Genomic DNA, 23,343 nt, shown 5'->3' on the forward strand with positions numbered 1-23,343 from the left:
TACAGCTTTCGCACGTGATTGTGGTCTACCACGTGGCGTTTGTTTGTCAACAATAGCACGCGGATTACTGTTCTGCTGTATGTTCTGCTGATTGCGATTGCGAATTTCCACTTTCAAGTGCCGAAAACGGATTAGCATGCACACATTTAGTCTGGGTGTTATTCAGCCTATTGTCAAAGGTTGGGCATTCTTATTCACAACACTATTAGCTGGACTTTTCCAGTCTGTAAACGTAGACGGTTGATTAGCGTTGACTCTTGGAACGGACTGTCGTAGCATCTGCGTAGCATCTGTTGTTGTTACCGGTGGTTGTGTATATGTGCTTCCGACCGCGCCGTCGGATATCACTACTTCCGGTACAGGTTGTGTTCGTTTCAACGGTCGGTTGAGTAATCTGTGCCAATCAGGAAATTCATCCTGCACGGTCTGCCAATTACCAACAATCGCCGCCGGGTATCAGAGTTGAGTTCTGGCTGAGCGGGTTTTGGCCCTATAATCTTTATACGTTGGCCAGAGGTTTTACGCGCTTGACTTATCTCTACTGGATAGTCTTTGTCGATGGACATTCCCGAGCCTGCTAGAAATCGAGCGTTTTTCATAACTCTCTCCACCTCATACACATATCTTAATGTCATCAATATTGGCACTCTTGTGTTTTTACCCCCTCTAAATTGAGCGACTCCAAACAAAGGCTTTTGTTAAGCGTTATACTTATTCCCGAGTTTTTTTCACATGCAATCCCGAAAGGCTCATGAAAAAGACAGTATTAAATGAATCTCATTAACACAATTTTAGTGAATGAATTAAAGAAATACATCTTTTTGTAATTTTGTTTTAATATGCGTCATTTTAAGCCAAAGTTTCAAAACACGTGCAAGAGGGTTTAAGTGGAATCGTAGACAGACAGACTTCTAGTTTTGTGTGTAAACGCTTATCCGCCAAAACTGCGTAGGGTGAGCAGACGCACATTTATACTTCGAACGAGACGTTATACAGATCATGAGAAAAGTGTCGTAATATTTATTTGATTATATATATCCTTTGAAAAAGGCCGTGCCGTGATGAGATTGACTGTACTGCTGTTAAAGTTCATTTCTGTCTATATTTTCAAAATCTCAAGCTAGACTTGACCCAGATGAGATTTGTGTCTTAAACCCGACGAATAATTTTGGCATATTTTACACCAAGCATTGTGCGGCATTCAAAGACGTGAATGTGGTGGCACTAATGTGCGGTATGCTTTGGCACTATGACAAATAATGCTTAATAGGGTGGAATACCTAAATTGCACAATTAACCTTCCAAATTAGTCAATGTACTTTAATCCATTTCCATGAACAAATGTGAAATAACATTTTTGGAAAAAGTATGTTGACCGTTGTTTGATTGTGTATAAACTCCTAGCGGTCTTTGGGCAGTAGAGGGTCGCGATTGTCAGTAATCAGAAGTTAAATTCAGGTCAGCGATTGTTATTTATTCATGATTATTGGTGTTTTGCATTGCTGGTATATTTTAATTACGGCCGTATTGTAAAAAAAGTTATTTAACGTAGGTTAATTTGAGACGTTCAATAAAGAAAGGTTTTTATAATCAAAATAATTTAAATCAGCGAATAGATGTTTAAAAGCTTTTGAAATAAGAATTTAATCAGCTTAATGTATGACTTTGATTTTATCTTATCTATACATTGTATTTTTCCATAATGATTTGTCGTTGTATTTTGATTTTCATTGCGTTACTCAAATTATCTTATAATATACAAAAAAAACTTTTCAACGCATTTTCATGTAACTATATGATTATTTATTGAATGAGTAGGTGTATTTGTATTTCATGTTATGTGACGATGAGCTGTTAATATGTTAAACCATATCAAAATAAACAAAATGCGGTGAGCTATTGCGGAATGTCTGGCGATGTCATTCATCCGTCCATCCGTTCGTCGTCTACAATTGCCTTAAATGATATCTCCTTATTTACCGCAGGGTCAAAAGGTTAGGCACACGGAGGTGCACTCTAAGCCTTTATTCAGCCATATTCGCGAAAGAATAAGAAATTAACATGAAATGAAGAACAATGCTAACAATAGTAAAGTACCAGTCTCTTATCCGTTCTAATTAAATCGACCTTTGGGAAACATATCTGTTGACATAGTTATATATGTTTTTTCTTTTAGTCAAAAGAAAGTGATTTTTTTCCGAAAAGTTTAATAAATATGTACACGATATTAGTTTATGCTGGTTATGGAGACCGAGGGAGCGAGAGTGATTGTGTGAGAATAAGAGTTGAAGGGAGTTTGTAAACAGATATTTTTCCTGAGTTAGAAGTTCAAAACTGTTCAAGGATGCACATATGCCATCATTTTTCGTTAGCAAGTTTGATGTAGGCGAACATAATATTATTCATCTTGGCATCAATTTATATTTTACTTTAACATGTGTCAATGGCTTTTGTTTCTTTGGAGACTTAGCGAGTCCGAAAATAAGTCTTCGTGGACATTCTCCTTTCATTTAACTTCACTTAAATGATCCTTGGACTCTTTCAAACTTGTTAGAAAAAAATGTTTCCGTTGAGAAATCAGAGCTAAGATATTTGACTTTGGCAATATCTAGGGGTCCTCTAGTGTACAAATATTGACATTGTGTAAAAAATCTACCCCGCCCATGGAGTTTGCATTTTGCTCCTCTGTGATTTTATAAGACAGAAAGTTGAGATACTGTGTTTATCTCCCTATTTCAGCGGGTAAAAATTAGCAGCTGTAAAAAGCAGGTCATAAGTCCAGGTCTCTGACTTACAAATTCTGTAAATTGTTGCAAAACGGAATTATCATATGATTGTCTGTTTATTTTCAACGAGTGAAGATGCACAGTGGTGAAAAGAAGGGTCACGAGTCTGACCCCAGCTTGGGAGCCCTACCCAAGTTCACAAGCTCCGTGCCTGTAAGTCTAATGTATACAAGTTATTACTGTTATGAGGTGCGGGAAATTACTAAAAATAGAGTAACGGCAGTAAAGTACGTTGAATAAAGTTCTGGGATCTACTTAAAAAATCTGTTCACCTCCTTAAATGATCAATGCTACAAATAAGATGACTCGAGCATCACTTCGATGTACATGTCATAGTGTATAGCTAGTATCAGAGGTGAACTTCTGACAATTAGGTGAAATTAGACAAACAGAAGCTGATAAATGTTTTTAGCTTTAAACCGTTACTTTATAATATCGAATTTTTCTTTCAGATAAAACCCCCCGAAATGTTTCACTAAAATGAAACAGGATGAATAACTCTTTAGCTTAAACTCTATGACGTATCTAGTGATGCTCATGTCTTCTCTGTTCTTGTTTACAGCCCCAAGGCGTGTAAGAGTATACGCTGATGGCATTTATGACATGTTCCACTCGGGCCACGCTAGGCAACTGGAGCAGGCTAAATGTGCTTTTCCGAACACATACTTGATTGTCGGAGGTACAGTTGTTCTTTCAGTGTTAAAGCAGTCTTAGCGTCAAAATAATAGAATGTACTGACAGACCCGAGGGATATGTTAAAGGAGTTGTCCAGGTGAACTTTTAATGTCAATATGACAAAAGAAATATGCATAGAATTCATCCAATGGAATGATTTTACACTAAGAAAAAAATCTTGGGGAGCCCCCTACCCCCGCCCTACCCTCTGTTTCACATACAGGGCTTATTTGTTATATTCTGAGTTAAGGGGTGTAGGTCACAATTTGTGCCCTTGTATTTTCAATTACATCCCCGATATATGTTCGGTAATGCATGTTCCTGTTACTGTGCTTATACTAAAACTTATTTGTTTGTTTGTGACATTATTAGCAGGAATAAGTTCTGTGAAGGAACACATTTGGCTGAGAAAAAAACAACAACATTTGAACAAGAATGAAAAAAGATCATGAGGTGTTGACGTGTTGAACTGAATAAGAGCTAATTCGCAAATGTATTTTTTTCTCCATAAAACATTTGTATGCAGCTCATGTCCAACTTATTAACCTCATCATTTGTTGAAATAAAGAGCTCTTACCAACCTTATTAAACTTTTCATATTTGTCGCTAACCAAGGAATCAACGTTCTAAACTTCTTTGCAAAATGTAAATTTTAAAATACTATTTTCCTTCTCATGTATTCATCAGTTTGCAACGATGAGCTGACCCACAGGAAAAAAGGCCGTACAGTGATGAACGAGAGTGAGAGGTACGAGGCTCTGCGTCACTGTCGATACGTGGACGAGGTGGTCACTGATGCACCCTGGACACTTACTGACGAATACCTTGAAAAACATAAGGTACATTCACATACTTGCTAGTGTATCAGTGTACCAGTGGGCCACACTTAAAACATATACTTGGTTTAGTTTAATTGTCGAACATTTGAGGGATAGGTAGATAGGTAGATGTTTTTTTCCTTATTTTTGTTAGTTCGCTACCCCTTAATTATGTGATGAAAAAATGAAAAAACTGAGGTTACGGGGATAAGAATGTCAGAGCACTATGTGGCTCTCTGTCACTAAGGTTACGGGAATAAGAATGTCAGAGCATTATGAGGCTCTGTCACTGAGGTAACGGGGAAAAGGATGTCAGAGCACTATATGGCTCTTTGTCACTGAGGTAACGGGGATAAGGATGTCAGAGCATTATGTGTCACTTTGTCACTGAGGTTACGGGGATAAGAATGTCAGAGCACTATGTGGCTCTTTGTCACTGAGGTAACGGGGATAAGAATGTCAGAGCACTATGTGGCTCTCTGTCACTGATGTAACGGGAATAAGAATGTCAGAGTTCTATGTGGCTCTTTGTCACTGAGGTAACGCGGATAAGGAAGTCATAGCACTATGTGGCTCTCTGTCACTGAGGAAACGGGGATAATAATGTCAGAGCACTATGTGGCTCTATGTCACTGACGTAACGGGGATAAGAATGTCAGAGCCCTATGTGGCTCTCTGTCACTGAGGTTACGAGGATAAGAATGTCAGAGCACTATGTGGCTCTCTGTCACTGAGGTAACGGGGATAAGGATGTCATAGCACTATGTGGTTCTTTGTCACTGGGGTTACGGGGATAAGGATGTCAAGCATGATGTGGCTCTCCGTCACTGAGGTAACGGGGATAAGGATGTCAGAGCATTATGTGGCTCTTTGTTGCTGAGGTAACGGGGATAAGGATGTCAGAGCATTATGTGGTTCTTTGTCACTAAGGCTACGGGGATAAGAATGTCAGAGCATTATTAGGCTCTCTGTTACTGAGGTTACGAGGATAAGAATGTCAGAGCACTATGAGGCACTTTGTCACTAAGGTAACGGGGATAAGAATATCAGAGCACTATGAAGCTCTATTTCACCAAGGATACGTGTATGAGGTAGTCAGAGCATTATAAGGCACTGTGTTACTGAGGATATGTGTATGAGACTGTAAGAGCATTATGAGGCACTGTGTCACTGAGGATATGTGTATGAGGTTGTCAGAGCATTATAAGGCTTTGTGTCACTAACAATATGTGTATGAGGTTGTTAGAGCATTGTGAGGCTCTTTGTCTCTGGCGATATGTGTATGAGGTTGTCAGAATATTATGAACTGTATGTCACTGAGGAAACGTGTATGAGGTTGTAAGAGTATTATGAGGCTATATATAACTGGCGATTTCGTGTATGAGGTTGTAAGAACATTATGAAGCTGTATATCACTGGCGATGCGTGGACGAGGTTGTAAGAGCATTATAAGGCTCTATATCACTGGCGATACGTGGATGAGGTTATCAGAGCATTATGAGGCTCTATGTCACTGGCGAAACGTGTATGAGGTTGTAAGAGCATGAATCAAAGGTTATCTAAAATGCTCTTTGAATTAAACAGGTGATTTTATAATTGGATAGTAGTTTTGTATAAGATTTGACTCATGTGCATTTTAATGGCAAATTTTATAAATGGTGTAAGTGAAAAGGATAAAGAAACGATGCATTTGATGAGGTTCAGTCTTTTTTATTGTGTTGAAGTAAATGGAGATCCGAATTAAGATGAACACATTAATTTTTCCAGCATGATGAAGTCTTGCAAAATGTAGTTGGTACTGTGTTAATAAGGTATTCCAATTGTGTTTTTGAAGACATTTTAGCTTGTCTGTTCTTCAGACAAAACAAGTGGAATAGCTTAGGCTTTGTGCCGTTGGCATCGTCAGCGTCATCGTCGTATGGAAACCACTTTAACCTAAGCCATTATAAAACTAAAACATTGATCTACATATTCGCAATATAACTTATTACGAATAATGCCAAAGGCAGTACACATGCGCCTGAAAACCAATGCCTTTAAATCTGGTTTTATTTACAGATTGACTTTGTTGCGCACGACGACATTCCATACCTTACGGGGGCCGATAGTGCGGGCGATGTGTACAGCGTAATTAAGGCTCGCGGAATGTTGGTTTTTCCGTTGTTTTTGTCAAATTTTTACAGTATATGTTATGGTGCTAACCCTGACCGCAGTATAGAAACATAGTGGATAAATGTTTGCTATTGTATAAATTGCAATATATTTCACTGAGGGCGCATAAAAAGAATAATTATTTCACGAATGGCCTACCAGAACTTTAACGAAACAAGAGGGCCCTGACGGCCCTGTATCGCTCACCTGATCCAATTCAAGTGTGAAATAAGTGTTTTCAGGGCTAGGGCAATTGTGACAGGGGGGGAATAAGTGTTTTTCAGGGCGATGGAAAGTGCAACAAGAGGGGACTTAATTAAAATAAATTTAGGACTAGTTTTCAATGCTACATGTATTATAGTTGAGGGTATTAAGTTTTAGAGAATTTGAAATGTCTGTCTGGTGGTCTGCTACCTTAGAAGGGATGCGTACTTGTCTTTGTTTGAACATTTTTATTTTCTGTTCTTGTTATGGTTGGAGTATAAACATAAAAAAATGTTTCATTTAATTCAGAATATATTTTAGCAGCGAGTGTGATTAAAACACTTGTTCTACATGAAAATGCACCAAAATATGGCCCCAACAGTGTTTTAACAATGTTTTCTATGATTTGACTTCGTGACTTAGTTTTTGAACTCAGGTTACCCAGTTTCTAACTTGACATAGACTTCATAAACACAAACATTCTGACATATTTTCATGGTGATCAAAGAGAGAATGTAACCTCTACAGTGTTTACAAAGTTTTTCTGTGATTTGACCTAGTGGTCTGGTTTTTTACCTCTGATTACCCAGTTTCAAACTCTACCAAAAGAGCATCAAGAATAACATTCTGATCAAGTGAACCATGAACATATGGTCATAAATGTGGCCTCTAGAGTGTTAACATGCTCTACCTATTATTTGATCTGGTGACCTAGTTTTTGACCGCAAATGACCCAGATTCGAACTTGGCCTAGAGCTATCAATATAAACACTCTGACTAAGTTTCGTGTACATACAGTCATAAATGTGACCTCTAGAGTGCTAACAAGCTTTTTCTATGATTTGACCTAATGACCTAGTTTTCGACCACACATGACCTGGATTCGAATTTGACTTAGAGATTATTAATATAAACAATCTGACCAATTTTCATGAACATACAATCATAAATGTAACGTCTAGAGTGCTGACAAGCTTTTCCTATGATTTAACCTAATGACCTAAATTTGGCCGCAAATGACCCAGATCTAAACTTGACTTAGAGATTATAAATATAAACATTCTGACCATCTTTCATGTAAAAACATTCATAAATGTGACCTCTAGATTGTTAACAAGCTTTTTTCCTTATATTTGACTTGGTGACCTAGTTTTTGACCGCACATGATCCAGATTCGAATTTGACCTTGAAATTATTATTATTGACATTCTGACCAAGTTTCCTGAAGATACATTCATAAATGTGACCTCTATAGTGTTAACAAGCTTTTCCTTTATTTTGACCTGGTGACCTAGTTTTGAACCCCAAATGACCCAATATCGAACTCGTCCAAGATTTTATTAAAGGTAATATTCTGACCATGTTTCAATAAGATTGTGCCCAAATTGTGATCTCCAGAGTGTTAACAGTCAAATTGTTGACGACGGACGACTACGACGGACGACGGACACAGGGCGATCACAATAGCTCACCTTGAGCACTTTGTGCTCGGGTGAGCTAAAAATTAACGCCATCTTCACACTGATGTCGTTGAAAAAGTCTTTTGCACTTTAATGTTTTAATTTGGGATCGCGAACGGGCTAAAATGTCATAACAGTAAATTATTGGATAGTTTTCCAGTTGGAAACATTAAAATATCAAGTTATATTTCACTGATAAATTGCTGTAAACCACGGAAAGGCTTATGATAAACCACAATTTGTTTACGTTAAGACTTTATTTATGGATTGATAATTAATAATTTAGCTAACCATTACACAGAAAGAGTACATGCAGAATGTAGAAAAAATACGCATGCATTTGTACATAGGAGTGATGACACATAGCAATGGATTTGGGATATTCATTGGCTTATCCTGTTATATTTATACTTGAGAGGGTTTCATGATATCTTTAATTATGAAGACAAAATCTAATTTTGACTTTATGAAGATTTCATTTTAACATTGCAGGTTCCTGCCAACTCAGCGTACTGAAGGTATATCCACAACGGACGTTATAGCACGGATTCTCAAGGATTATGAGGTGTACATCCGGCGTAACTTGCAACGAGGCTACACCGCTAAGCAACTCAACGTCAGCTTCTTTATGGTACGTTTTTGATAAGCATACTGTAAACGTTTAGTGATGTCTTTAGCAAAAATGTGACGAAACCTGAAAGCTTAAGTAACTAACTTATCTTCCATCTTGAATCCAATTTCCTGAACAGTAACTAGTACGGATATCCATTTTGAAAGGCCATGAGAATGTTACCCTGGCCGATATCGAACCCATAACTGCTTGGGTAAGAGGTACACAATTATACTCTAAAACACTCTCCCCATATGAGTACATTACCTTCATGGTTATATTGGAGTTTGTCTATAAGATCCATTCTGCACACGGCTATATAAGTACATTACCTTCATGGTCATATTGAAGTTTGTCAATAAGATCCCTCTTGCACACGCCTAACTGTTTTCATTACTTTCATGGTTATATTGGGGTTTGTCTACAAGTTTTGCAAACGGATATATTAGTTCATTATCTTCATGGTCATATTGTATGAAATAAAACAGGACAATCGAATGAATGGCCGAAAGCCAACACTCCCATGTACATACATGTATAAATGTAGATTATTTAAAATGTATTCTTTCTGTGTACAGGATAGCTTAATTAATCATTATCAATCAAATATATAGTATAAACATAATCAAATGCTGTTATTTATTACATCTATATGCTTGCCAGTGGATTAAAGCATTTTAGAATTAAAAAAATGATTTTAAGTTTATCGTTTCGAATAAGCAAATGAGTTGGTGCACTCTAATTTGATTGTTAAGTATGTGTATAGTTGCTTCATTGCTTTGGTTGTGACACCAAATATACTAATTATCGACTTATCTGGGTTTCAATGATGTGCATCCCTTGAAACACAATATCAATATGAAGTATTTCCTATACGTATCATTTAAAAATCCTAATCAAGCTATATTCTAAAGATCACTTTTCTGAGAAGGCCTTTGAGTGAACCACACCTTAAACCAGTTCAAACCGGTTTCCAAACCGAATTTGAAGGGGCACCAAAGTACTCGAAATTGGCCAAAACGCACAAGTTTGTTTCTCGAGTGAACCACACTTTTAAACCGGTTCATACCGGTTTCCAAAACCGCTTTGATGGGGCACCAAAAAAACGCAAACTTGGCCAAAACGCGCAAATTTGGTGCGCACTTAAGAGCCCTTGTAATCGACATAACCGTTTTTATTTGATGTTGAGTGTGGATGGCCCTCAAGTGAGCCAGAACTTTTAATCGATTCAAATCGATTTCCAAAATTGATTACATCGAGCACCAAAGGTACGCACTTTTACGCCCTCGAGGGGTTCAGCTCATCAAATCTTTCTTGTGTTCTATTCTCCTCTAGGAAAAGAAGCTACAGATTAGTGAGAGGTATGAGCAAGGGTAAACAGTGGAAGGAGTTTATCGGAAACTTCCTCGAGCTGTTTGGCAGAGATTGGAGGATTGTAAGTGGGAATTACGGTTCGGGTTTGTAAATTTTTTTGGGTTGTGTTATGCTCTAATGTTTTTAAGTGTGTCAGTGGTTATATTTTTACTCTCATTTTGCAAAGTGACAATAAAAATAATAACATGTAACGCTTTCAAAGTCAAAATGTTAAAAAAACTTGATATAACACTTTACCTCATTTTGGCCTATGACTCCAGGTTTTTGCAGCTTGCGTCACATTTGTACATCGGATGCATTTGATATATGCTGGATATAAATTCATAAAAATTGATTAAAAAAAGATATGTTCTGTATCTGGCAAAACTTAACATAACGTTAATGTTAACAATATTATAATCCCCTTCCTTCTCGGATTTGTTTTGGTAAATTGGTAGAATGAAGAGGTGCGTATTTCGGACCAAAGTCAAGTTCATGTCATTTGTCAATCTTACTTTGTCAATTCGGTAACAGGTATCATGGATGAAGCGAGCCATCTTTCCTGTACCAGTACATGATCAAGCAGACGAGAGCGTTTCCACAAGACCCTCCCCCGAGTCTTCACACAGGAAGCGAAGATCAAAACGGGCCGCGGAGAACATGTGCGCCTCAAAGGAGCTCAAATCAGATGAGTGTTCCGAGGATGAAGATGACTTTTAATGCAATAAGTTTGAACAAAAAACAACATGTAAACTGTTATCTGTGATTTTAATTGTTTTACCTTAGCAGATATCTATTAAAGAAATATGATTACTAATTTTGTGGAATTATTATGGTTCATTGATAATACCTATAGATAGACGTATGAGCTATCGCTTGTTACTTTTCCAAGTAACCGTATAATTCCAATTAAATAAATGACTCAAATATTACATTACTAGACAATTTTGACACACCAAATACATAATAAGAAATAAAACATGTTGAATTTAAACATATTCATTTTCAATTCTTGGATGCTTCTGTGTGATATTTTTTCTTGATTTATTTCTAGCCTTTTCTGTTACCTTTGAATTTTTTAATTTTTTTTTTTCTTATTGGAATCACTGAGAGGTGATTCTTTTGTTCATAAAAACATATACAAATCATAAACATGACAAATAATGAACAAGAAAATCATGATATACAACTATTTATCTTAAGACATTGCATTTTTATTAAATAAATATAACTTGTTAACAGAATATTCTTTAGTTGTTTTTAAATTTCATAATGAACTTATTGAGAAAAGGACAATGAAATCCTTTATTCTTATATAATGTCTGAATAATCAAAAGGTCGCCATTTAATAATGCAAATAAGTTAACAAATATTTGCCTTCTTTCAGATAAAAAGTACGATTTGTAAATACAGTAACCTATTTGAGATAGAATAGTATTGATAGTATTATATTCTTTTATTCATTTTATATCCAATTATAAGTATTTCGAGGCTTTTCATCTGTTTATATATATAACAATGTTTAAAGGTGTCATTTATCTTCGACCAAAAATGAGAAAGATACGAGCAATTAATAAGAAAGTGGTCATAGTCTTCGACTTGGTTGCAGTGATTACAAAGAGGACTTGGTGAGATATTCCAGCGGAATAGGTTTAGATTTGTAGCCATGATGTTATGTTGTAGTTTGAACTTGAACTGTTTAACTTTATTTTCTGGAACTATCCAATGTAAAATAAAATACCATGATCGCCAGTTGATTGGTTTGTTGAAAGTTTCTTGCCAGTATTTATGTATGAAGGTTTTTTTTTAAATACAGCGTTACAAAAAATATGATAAATATCTTTATTAGTGAGATCGTCTAACAGCTTTTGACCGTATTTAGGATTAAAACACGTTTTAACCTTTGTGTTTACAGATTGAGTTGATTTAATTACAATTTTCCAGTCGTTTGGGATAGCTTTTATTATTGTGTTTACCTCTGAAATCCAGTTACATTTCACTTTTAACGTTTGCACAATTCTTCTCACGTCTATCTCACCAGATAATGAAATTATATCGTTTAGAAACATAAATCCAGAGTCAATCCAGTGTTTGAATAGTAGACATTTATTATTGAATTTAATATATTTATTTCCCCATAAAACTTGAGTTCGTATGGAATAAAAGTCATTCTTGATATTGTTTGACCTTGAAATTGATTTTAATTCTAACCATGTGTTGATCAAGTCACGGTAGAAAACAATGAGTTTTAAGTTTTGTCAAGATAGGGATTTAAGTGAGTCTAAATTCATATTGAAGACAAGATAATTGGGTCCGAATTGATCAAGACAATATGATGCGATTATTTTCCAATTTGTGTTTGAACTTGATCTTCTATCATTTTTGTTAAGAGTATCGTTATGGTCACCACCAATTAATTTTATGCCTTGGCCTCTTTCGGATATTATATTTAGGATACGATTATAAAATGCGTTACGTATATTTTTATCGTTAGGAGCATATATATTAAGTAAAGTGTATATATTTTCGTTGATTTCAATGTTTAGGAGAATATATTACCCATCCCCATCAGAAAAATGATCTATACTACTATGTGTAAGTTTCTTATTGACAAGAATTGAACAACCTCTGCTTAAATTATTTCCAAGGCTTTGCCACGTATTCCAACTACTTAACTCGTTGTCAATAGAATTAATTATATTCTCAGTAAAATGAGTCTCTTGGACAAATGCTACGTCGGCTCGTTGATTATTGAGCCAGAGCATAAATCTAAGACGTTTATTTCTATCTCTTAGTCCTTGGACATTTAACGAGACAATAAGTAAAATATTTAATTTACTTTGTGTCATTGTATTTTTGTAGTTCCTATTTGAGATACCGTTTAACACCTATCAGATGGGAAAAAAGAATATATACAATGCAAGCTCGTAACGTAAATACGTATATAAATCTGGTTACTCGAAATCGAAAAGAACGTTAGACATATATATGTGTACATAAAAGCGCTTTGCGTTGCATATAGAACATATCTAGTACAATTACGGTTAGACTTTTATTAAAAAAGTACATGTTGTTTATGTATAGAAAATGTAACAATACCAATAATATTAATATAAACATTGAAGCCAGACTTCACACTGTACTAAATAAAATATGTTATGCATGATTACCTTTCCGGTACTGATAAAGGACAAACCTATTTTTAAACAGACTATAGCCGTCCCCGCGGCGAACAATGAACGTAATATTCACGGACAATAGCACTATGATAATGTTGGTTGATATTTTAAAAGCCGTACGATAATTCCTAATACACATGGCAATGCAATATAGTTTAAACACTAACAGTACAGTATTTTCTAATACTACAATCGTTTAAAATGTGCAATGCAGTGCAATATTTTCTCATTTCTTTTGAAACGAACTATTTTCTAATATCACATTAAACGATGCAATATGTTTAAACACAGTGCAATATTTTCTATTTTTACCAACGTTTAAATTATGCAATATACAACCATCATTTACGTCTTTGGAAAAGCAATAAAACCGTGCAATATTTCTTAATCACATGATAATGCAATCTGTTTAGGCACTGTGCAATATTTTCTAAACAGTACTTATTCTTATATTATATATTTTTCTTTAGAATATTAATTAAGTTATATGTCTTATAATTAGTATCAGCATCAACTATGGTTCTGATATAACCATCACTAATAAGAGTCAGGTTTAGCATTTCTGCTTCGATGTTTTCTTCGCTGTTGATCGTTCATGCAAGACTTTTATTCTTTTGTTTTCGTCATGTGTCCAAACAGATATGCCATATTTCTGGAGACCTCCAAAACGAATTTGTTCAGAAAACCAGGGGGTTTTACTTTAGCCCAGGGGACAAGGCATCAATATCTCAGGCATGCAATATTGCTGGAAGGCTTCCCAGAATATTTGGCACTACAACCAAAGCATTTTCAAAGATTGACAAAATGTTGCAGCGGCCTTTAATGGCCGTCTCCAATTGTCATTTCAGTAAACACTATTTACGAATATGGGTATTTTCTTTAAATAGCTAAAAGTGAATATTCACATGGATATAACATCTTTCATATTGTATTTTAAAAAGAAATGTAACATTAAGCACTAAAAAGGTCAATGTCATTCAAGTTCAAAGTATGAAAAAATCCCCATTTTTTATGGATACGTTTCTTCTTATAATAATTCCTTTATGATTGGTTTGTGTCAAAAAGTGGTGGCGGATTTGTAAGTATAAAAGCTACCCCCCCCCCCAAACCGCACCCCCCCTCCCTCCCTCAAAATAAGAAAGATGTTCCGTATATTTTTTGTTAAGTATAATTCTATTTAAGTTAAGTTTGTGTCAAATAGTGGTGGCAGAATTGTAAATAATATATTCCATTATTAAAAGCAAAATTATATGGCTTCTTGCATGCTTTTCGATGAAATATGGTGTTTTATCTTATCAGTGAAATAACAACAGTGAAAATTTCACTGCAAAATAAGGAGTGAAAATATCAACCTTCAGAACTACTTTTAAAATCCATTTTAGTAACTTCCCCTTGATCAAAACAGAACACTTCACTTTGAACCAGAATACGTTGGCAAATAAAATATTTAAACTTGAAAGAAATGTTACATAAGATAAAATTTATATATATTTGGAAATTAACAACTTCCCGTTTATTAGAAAAATGGTTATCCCGTTTTTCAAACGTTTTCTTGATCTTGAAGCTAAATGTTCGAACATTTGCTTTCATACCAAACAAATTACAGACGAAAACAACCGTTCGAACATAAACAGAATGTTATATCATCGTTCAAAAGTATTTTGAACTGTTTGTCGTTGTAATACGTAATACGAACTTCCTGGAAATCGACCTGTCTTCAAGCAAACCAGACTGGTCTCGGACAGTTAGATGACTGTATATACATGTATCATGAAACACCCTCTAAAACTGAGGAAAATGTTTAATATCCAATGATTATCCGCAATTGTTTTGCTAACACATTCGACCTTTCAAATTTTCATTCAATAAATGGCGGCGTAGAATTAATTTGGTTATGTATTCATGCCCCGCTTAAAATAAAAGTGTTTTCATTTTTTTTAATATAGATGCACAAATGAAACTTCATTGTTTACTGTTCATAAAATATTTGCACTAAAAAACGAGCGAATAATTAGCTATAAAAATGAATATCAGAGAACGTTTTCTCAACAAACCGGAAATAGAAAATCTGCTATTATATATATATAGAATTTGCTTGAGGTGCGTCCCACGGGTTACGGCGTAAAAAAGGAGTAGTTAAAACATAAATTAAAATACTAATAAAACTCAGAAAATAAGCACCAAAGAAACAGAAAATCTTACACTGAAATAAACAAATATCCTCTATATAATTATTTCTTTTTATATTCTAAGGTCAAGATCAGTTCAAGGTCAAAATAAAAAAATAAAAAAAATGAGATTTTGTTTATTATTTATGTTTTCATATTTTTTTTGATTAGTTGGATTTTGTTTATTCAATTGTTATTTTTATTACTAAATGATTTGCAGAAATGTTCTTGATTTTCTTTTTGATTTTTTTTAATGTTCAGTTACTTTTAAGTGAAATGATGTTATGAAACATCAAGAACTTTAATTTACGTACACTGTAACTATGTTATGTTGAAATATACATGCTAATTGATATAGATGATAACTATCTTTGTAATATTTTTACTTCATATTTAAATGATTAAAAAATTTGAAAAAAAAAATCAAAATCAGGGTCAGACTCTTTTGAATGTCATAATTCAATATCGAATATGTTATAAAGAGCCTAGATGAAATAAACTAGAAGATTTGCAAGGAATGCTACGCGAATGATGACACTACCAATGTTTCTAGCTTCGCAGCGATACTCTTCCGATAACGATGGGCGTTGTTTGGCTTAAAACGATACATATGTCGATTTATATGTGGGTTCGGGACATGCCCTCTGAAAAAAACAGCTAAAATACTGGATAAACATATCTATAAGTATTTCGTTTTCTGTTACACGTTAGAGCTTTAGATTTATATGTCAGAAATCTGTATTTCTTCAATTTTTAGGCAGACAGTGAAGGCCACGTCCTTCAAAGTATATAAGAAGCAATTAGGTAATAGGGGAGGTCACTGCGTATATAACTGCCAAAATAATTGTTTCAACAGTCAGTATAATTTGACCTTCTTTGACCTTGGCTTTCTTTAAGGGTCGTGCTAAAGTGCTGAGCAATTAGCTGACGATATAGAAATAAAGGAGATATGCTGACCATATAGACAAAGAAGGAAAAAATATTACTGAAATTATATGTTTTTCTGAGTACAACTTCTCCAATATCGAGTTTCCCTATACGTTACATTGGTCAGCTAAGAAATTGTTCAGTAACTTTTCACCATCGTATTTCCCTATACGTTATATAAGTCAGCACTATGCAGTGAACAGTGAAGTTGACTGACCATATAAAAACAGAACAAATTCTTCAATATCAAGTTTCCCTTCGTTTAGCATTGCTCAGCTAAGAAATAAGAACTCCTCTATAATATTTAGTAAAAACTATCGGCTAATTAAGTTAGTTAAAAAGACAATGGGGTTTAAACAAGTCACAATTAGTTTAAAGTATTTGTAATTACACATATTACATGATGATATAATCATATTTTTCACTTACCGACTGCTTTGGCACCAACTGGTAAAAATCCAAACTTTTATCAAGGAAATTACCCGCTTTATTTTAAATCCAGAGCATGAAAATACAGGACACTCGGTTAAATTGCCTAAGTATTTCGCCTGTGAATGTCCAACAATTAAAGCCACAATGAAACTATTAGAAAACACAAAGTTACAAGTCCAGTTAAAAAAAACCTCACTATATTTAACTATATGTGCACGCAAATTCACTTGATAAAATCCTTATAATGCACCAGTCAATTGTAACCACGGCCCCCCAGGTCCGGGGTGTATACCGGGGATAGCCGGGGAAAAGGGCCGTGTTTTTACTTTCCAGGTGGCCCCGCAGGGCCGGGTGACCGGGGTGGTTTTGTCATAGCGTCAAATTTAGCGGAGATTGGGCCTTATATAGCGTCTCTGGGGTGCGCGGGCATTTGGCCGGGGTTTAACCATCAATTCGTCCCCGCAGGGCGGGAATTTTACCCGGGGTTGGCTGGACCAAAAGTCAATGTCCCGGCTTTTCCCCGGACCTGTGGGGATGGTGGTTACAATTGAATGGTGCATAAATTAATAGTTAGAAATGCAGTTAAAGAATTGAATGTACTGTATAGCAATATTTTTGCGTTAACTATGCAACGAATTTGAAAGTGATATTCACAAACCAAGAAAATAAATATATATGTTTGCCTTGTTAATCACAAAGCAAATTCGAAAATATAACAAATAAATTAATAATTTCTTAATGAATATGACCAATAGGGGATTGGCAAACAACATTCTTTTGATCGTTCTTTGATGTAATGCAGATAGTGTTACATAGATAGTGAGGCTAACGTTTAAAGCTACGTTCACAACTAAAATAAAAAATAAATCAATTGTAAATGAAACACCTAAAAAGGTAATTAAATTCGTGATATTTTCTCATACTTTCATCAAACCAGCAAAACAATATAACTCAATTCATTTCAATGAAATGCCATTTTCAAGAAAACTTCACAATCATCCGTCTATACTTACACTATAAGGAGTATATAAAATAAATTAAACAAAATAAGGCTTGAAAAATATTTAATTTCAATTATTTATTTTTCCTTTTTTCCCCTTCTGTCTATATGGTCAGCAATTGGTCAGCAACTCTCTTCTATTTCTACTTTGTCAGCTAATTCGTCAGCACTTAAAAACACTCACAATAGTTATTTCCCTTTAGTCTTGAAGTCTCGTGCGATGATACCGGCCATGTGGCCAGTTCCTGCTAGTCCCTCGATGTTTAAAACAACCGTGGCGACGAAAGAGTAGGTTTTATTCTGTTTCCACGCGATCCACGACAGATTAACATTTTATCTTTTCTAAAAAAAAATAAGAACGGGTTATCTTTGGTTCGCTTAAGGTCGAATTATCTTGAATTGTCCCGCCTTCCCCCACCCACCCATACAGTTGCAGTCCAATTTAAAGTTGCCGTGGTTTTTTATATTTTTTTATTAAAGCAAGCTTATTTGTTTTATGAGGAAAATGATTGAGATGTGGACAGGTAAAATGCAAGAGTTGAGTTTGGTTTGAGATGAACAAATGTAACTGTCCGCTGTTGGGGGCGGATTTGCGTTTAAAATTATAGAACGGTCCGCTGGAGGCTAGGATGTTCATTCATAATAATGTAACGGTCTGCTGGAGGCGGCAGATGTGCATTCATAATAATGTAACGGTCCGCTGTAGGCGGCGGATGTGCGTTCAAAATAATGTAACAGTCTGCTGTAGGTGACGAATGTGCATTCATAGTATAACATTCCGTTATCATTGGAAGTATGTTCAAAGTACGTTTAATTACTTGGTTGGTAATATGCAAATTAGCAAAACCCGGGCTGAGAATTTACTAAATATAAAGACCAGCGGACCCCTTCAGGGTTCTTATCCCCCCACCCCTTTAAGGTCACTTGGTCAGATTAACGTTACTGATAGGTACTTGCCATTTAATGCAATGCATATTTTTATTTTGTAACATTCTCGTACATCAGAGTGATGATGCTATGCTTTAGATTTATCATAATCAAACCTCTGATGAATGAGTATGATTTGAAATGACAATTTTAGGGCACCACATTTGTAGCAAAGTCTGTATCTTGCATAAATATAACATACTTTTATAGCTCGACTATTCAAAGAATAAGGGGAGCTATCCTAATCACTCGAGCATCGGCGTCTGAGTGACCACCTATGTTTAAGTTTGCATTCCACCTCAAATATTTTCTAAATCCATTGACATCCGGCTTTGAAACTTTGCACCATTGTTTACCATCATGCCCTCAACCTGTGTATAGGAGGAGGTAACTCTATCAAGCATTTTGACAAAATTATGCCCCTTTTCTACTTAGAATTTACGTTAAAGTTTGCGTACCACCTCAAATATTTTCAAAATCCATTGACATCTGGCTTTGAAACTTCACACACTTGTTCACCATCATGCCCCTAAACTGTACACAGGAGAAGGTCACTGTATCAAGCATTTTGACAGAATTATGCCCCTTTTTTTTACTAAGAATTTACGATAAAGTTTGCGTACCACCTCAAATATTTTCAAAATCCATTGACATCTGGCTTTGAAACTTCACACATTTGTTCACCATCATGCCCCTGAACTGTACACAGGAGAAGGTTACTGTATCAAGCATTTTGACAGAATTATGCCCCTTTTTTTACTAAGAATTTACGATAAAGTTTGCGTACCACCTCAAATATTTTCCAATTCAATTTATGTAAATATCTCAGCACACCATGTATTGAATTGAAATCTAATCTAACAGTGGTCCATGCATGTTTTGCCAAAACTTTTCAATCCATTCACAGAAAAATGGCGGAAAAGTCGAGCACCCTGTCTCTGTGACAGCTCTTGTTTAGTTATGCCTAGAGAATAATTCCATTTCATGCTAACTATTATTTATGCACCAGTCAATTGTAACCACGACCCCCCAACCCCCCAGGTCCAGGGAAAAGAGCGGGGAATTTGATTTTCGGTCCAGCCAAGCCCCGGGGAAAATCCCTGTCTTCCGGGGACGAACTGCTGGTAAAATCCCCGCAAAATCCCCCGCAGCCCCAGGACCATAGGTAAGGCCCATCCCCTGCTGTTGTTGGCATAAAGACAAATCTACCACATTCACCCGGCACTGCGGGGCCACCTGGAAGGTTAAAACACAGCAAATTTTCCAAGTTATCCCTGGTATACCCCCAGACCTTAGGGGCGTGGTTACAAGTGACTGGTGCATTGTAAGGCCTAAAAAAAATACATTTGGTTCGGGTTACACGACCCTACCTACGGAATAGGCGCCGACCCTACCATTTTTATAGTCAGTTTGAAAAAAAAATGAAAAACAAAAAAAAAAAAATTTTTCGTTTTTTTTTAATTGCTTTTCAATATGTAGTTTAAACCTTAAATGCTTATACAGAAGATAGCTTTAACATCATTCTCCAATGATGAAAATGATATTCTTATATAAAGCCTAATAAAAAAAAAAAAAAAAAAAAAAAAAAAAAGCCTACCTACCCTACCTATTTTTGAGAAGGATGTAACCCTAACTTTTTTTTAGGCCTAACAGTAAAGATTTGCCTAGAAGCTAAAGGATTTTATGGATATTTCAATCAATCTTGGTCAGGTTAACGTTTCTGATTGATACTTGCCATTTAATGCTTAATATATAACATTATTATCCCTCTCGGGCATTTTCTGTATAAACGCAAACTGTATTTTTTCTAACACTCAATGTCATATTGCATATTAAAAGCACTCACTTGCATAACCAAGTACTTCATCGAAAATTATTTTTCAGAGTCAATTTTATGGGCTTCTCTTAAGAATCTCTTAATTTGGGTACAAAATCTGCTGACTATTAAAAATGCTGACTAGAGAGAATGGAATGAATAAATCAATTTATTTCATGCATGTCGGTGAAAGAATGGAAAATATTGGTGAATGATAACTTGATCATTTCACTCTGGATTACCATATTACTTGGTAAAAATGTTGTCCGCATTGAGACGAAGTGCAGTGACCTTGACGCTGGTCCATACCTCAAAGGTCAAGGTCACACAATACATTTAAAGGTCAGAGTACGCATGCTCGTGTCCGCGCTATAACTTACTTATGCAATGATGGTTTACCATATTACTTGGTGCATATGTTGTCCTCATTGAGACGATGTGCAGTGACCTTGACCCAGGTCCATACCTCAAAGGTCTCGGTCACACGAGACATTTAAAGGTCACAGTACACATGCTTGTGTCTGGGCTTTTTACATTTAGCAGTGTAGGCATGTCAATTCTTACTGGATTTTTTGAAGTTAAACATTTCATGTACTTTTTGCAACAATATCTGAATTGATCCAAGAACTCCAACCAATTGCAATTTGTGCCAGTAATCCATCATTAAGTTTTGGGTCCATATTATGACAATGCTAAAAAGAGGATAAGAAATCAATATTCATTGAAAATGTTAAACAAGTTGCACAGATTGATACTTGAGGCACTCTACCAAGCATTATCATTATGTGCAACAAGCTTAATATTTAAAAAAAAAACAATGGACACAAATGTGATAATATTTTTATAACATCATTACATGTGTTTTCTCTTCAAAAGCAGTAAAACAATGTTTTGATGTCACCACAATATATATGTATCACTTTATCGAAAATACTTGAAAAGGCTTGCTATTTCATCGATGTTATAAATCAAGGACTCATTTTCCTTCCTATTTTTAGCCAAAATAACCTTGACATTGATCTTACCTACACTACACACTGTGACACAATATGAAAAACTTTTAACATAAAAAACAAATATCCTTTAATAATATGTTCAAATATCCAAGAATATTTAGGTTACCGATCAAACAACTTGTATTTCCTATATTCCCACTCTTGACCAGTGGTTGTGTTCAATTTTGGTCAGATTTAACATACCAGTCAGGTTGCGAGAAAAACAAAATATACTAAAAAACATCAGCGGGGGATATAGCCGTCCTTCTGCCTTGTTTCTTCCAATTTCCAAATAGTCAAACTTGCAAATGAATGAATTTTTGTAAAATTTCATCTACATGTTTCCTTTTGGCAGATATCAAAAAATAAATACATAATAATAATAATAATTATGAATAAAGACTTGGTCATTTCACCCGAGTTGTCAACTTTCAGTTTCATTTCTCAGTTCTGTCATTTTCCAATATTGGCAATGAAGGTCAATGTCATGAATGTAATCATGTAGGTGAGGCATGACAAAGATCATCATTGTCTTTAAGTTATTTTAATCCCCTTCTGCGACAAATAGTTTACTGTCAACTTTATATTATTAATCCTTTTGTTAAAAATGACACGTTTTATAGCACAATGTGAAGAACTCTTACTTTGTTATATGTTCTCTGATTGGCTAAAAAATATAGTTCAACCAATGAACATCATTGTATGTCGCTGTGAATAGACGCTTGCATGTAGGGGAAATAATTGTTTTGTTTATATTTTCATCGTCATTTTTAGCTCGACTATTCGAAGAATAAGGAGAGCTATACTACTCACACAAGCATCGGTGTCGGCGTAGGCGTCGGCGTCACCCCTTGGTTAAGGTTTTGCGTGCAAGCACACATAGGCTAATATCTCAGCAACTACTTGAGGTATTGCATTGAGACTTTATACAATGGTACTCAACCATCCAACCTACTTAATTAACCAAGTTTGATAACTCTACTTTGCATGTAATGCCAATAATAGGCCTTTATTATTATTATGCCCCCCTTCGAAGAAGAGGGGTATATTGCTTTGCACAGGCATGTCGGTAATTCGGTCGGTCGGTCGGTCGGTCCGTCGGTAGACCAAAGCTTGTCCGAGTGATAACTCAACAATTCCTAGACGTATGGTCATCAAACTTCACATGAAGGTTGGGCCTGACCAGTAGATGACCCCTATTGATTTTGGGGGTCATCGGGTTAAAGGTCAAGGTCACAGTGACCTTTAATGGTAAAATAATTTTAAAGCTTGTCAGAGTGATTACTTAACAATGCCTGCACCCATGGCCCTCAAATTTGACATGGAGGTTGGGCCTGACCAGTAGATGACCCCTATTGTTTTTGGGGGTCATCAGGCCAAAGGTCAAGGTCACAGTGACCTTGAATGGTAAAAGGTTGTCCGAGTGATAATGTGACAATGCCTGCACCCATGGCCCTCAAACTTGACTTGGAGATTGGGCCTGACCAGTAGCTGACCCCTATTGTTTTTTGGGCTCCATGGGTCAAAGGTCAATGTCACAGTGACCTTGAATGGTAAAAGGTTGTTCGATTGATAACTCAACAATGCCTGCACCCATGGCCCTCAAACTTGACTTGGAGAATTGGCCTGACCAGGAGATGACCCCTATGGTTTTGGGGGGTCATCTGGCCAAAGGTCAAGGTCACAGTGACCTGGAATGGTAAAAGGTTGTCCGAGTGATAACTCGACAATGCCTGCACCCATGGCCCTCAAACTTGACTTGGAGGTTGGGCCTGGCCAGAAGATGGTCCCTATTGATTTAAGGGGTCATTGGGCCAAAGGTCAAGGTCACAGTGACCTGGA

The 23,343-nt window shown here is 35.8% G+C and overlaps 1 protein-coding gene across 1 annotated transcript in view; it reads left to right on the plus strand.

Annotated features, from left to right (window-relative positions):
* The window catches only part of LOC128219407 (choline-phosphate cytidylyltransferase B-like), a 40,449-nt gene extending 29,748 nt beyond the window's left edge, over positions 1-10,701 (plus strand). Inside the window, exons 4-7 of the mRNA XM_052927218.1 lie at positions 6,338-6,426; positions 8,587-8,725; positions 10,040-10,139; positions 10,592-10,701. Of these exons, the coding sequence (XP_052783178.1) occupies positions 6,338-6,426; positions 8,587-8,725; positions 10,040-10,081 (270 nt within the window). The 3' untranslated portion in view covers positions 10,082-10,139; positions 10,592-10,701. The remainder of the gene's footprint in view (positions 1-6,337; positions 6,427-8,586; positions 8,726-10,039; positions 10,140-10,591) is intronic.
* Positions 10,702-23,343: the final 12,642 nt, after the last annotated feature.

This window comes from Mya arenaria, chromosome 15, assembly GCF_026914265.1.
Source record: "Mya arenaria isolate MELC-2E11 chromosome 15, ASM2691426v1".
Taxonomy (NCBI): domain Eukaryota; kingdom Metazoa; phylum Mollusca; class Bivalvia; order Myida; family Myidae; genus Mya; species Mya arenaria.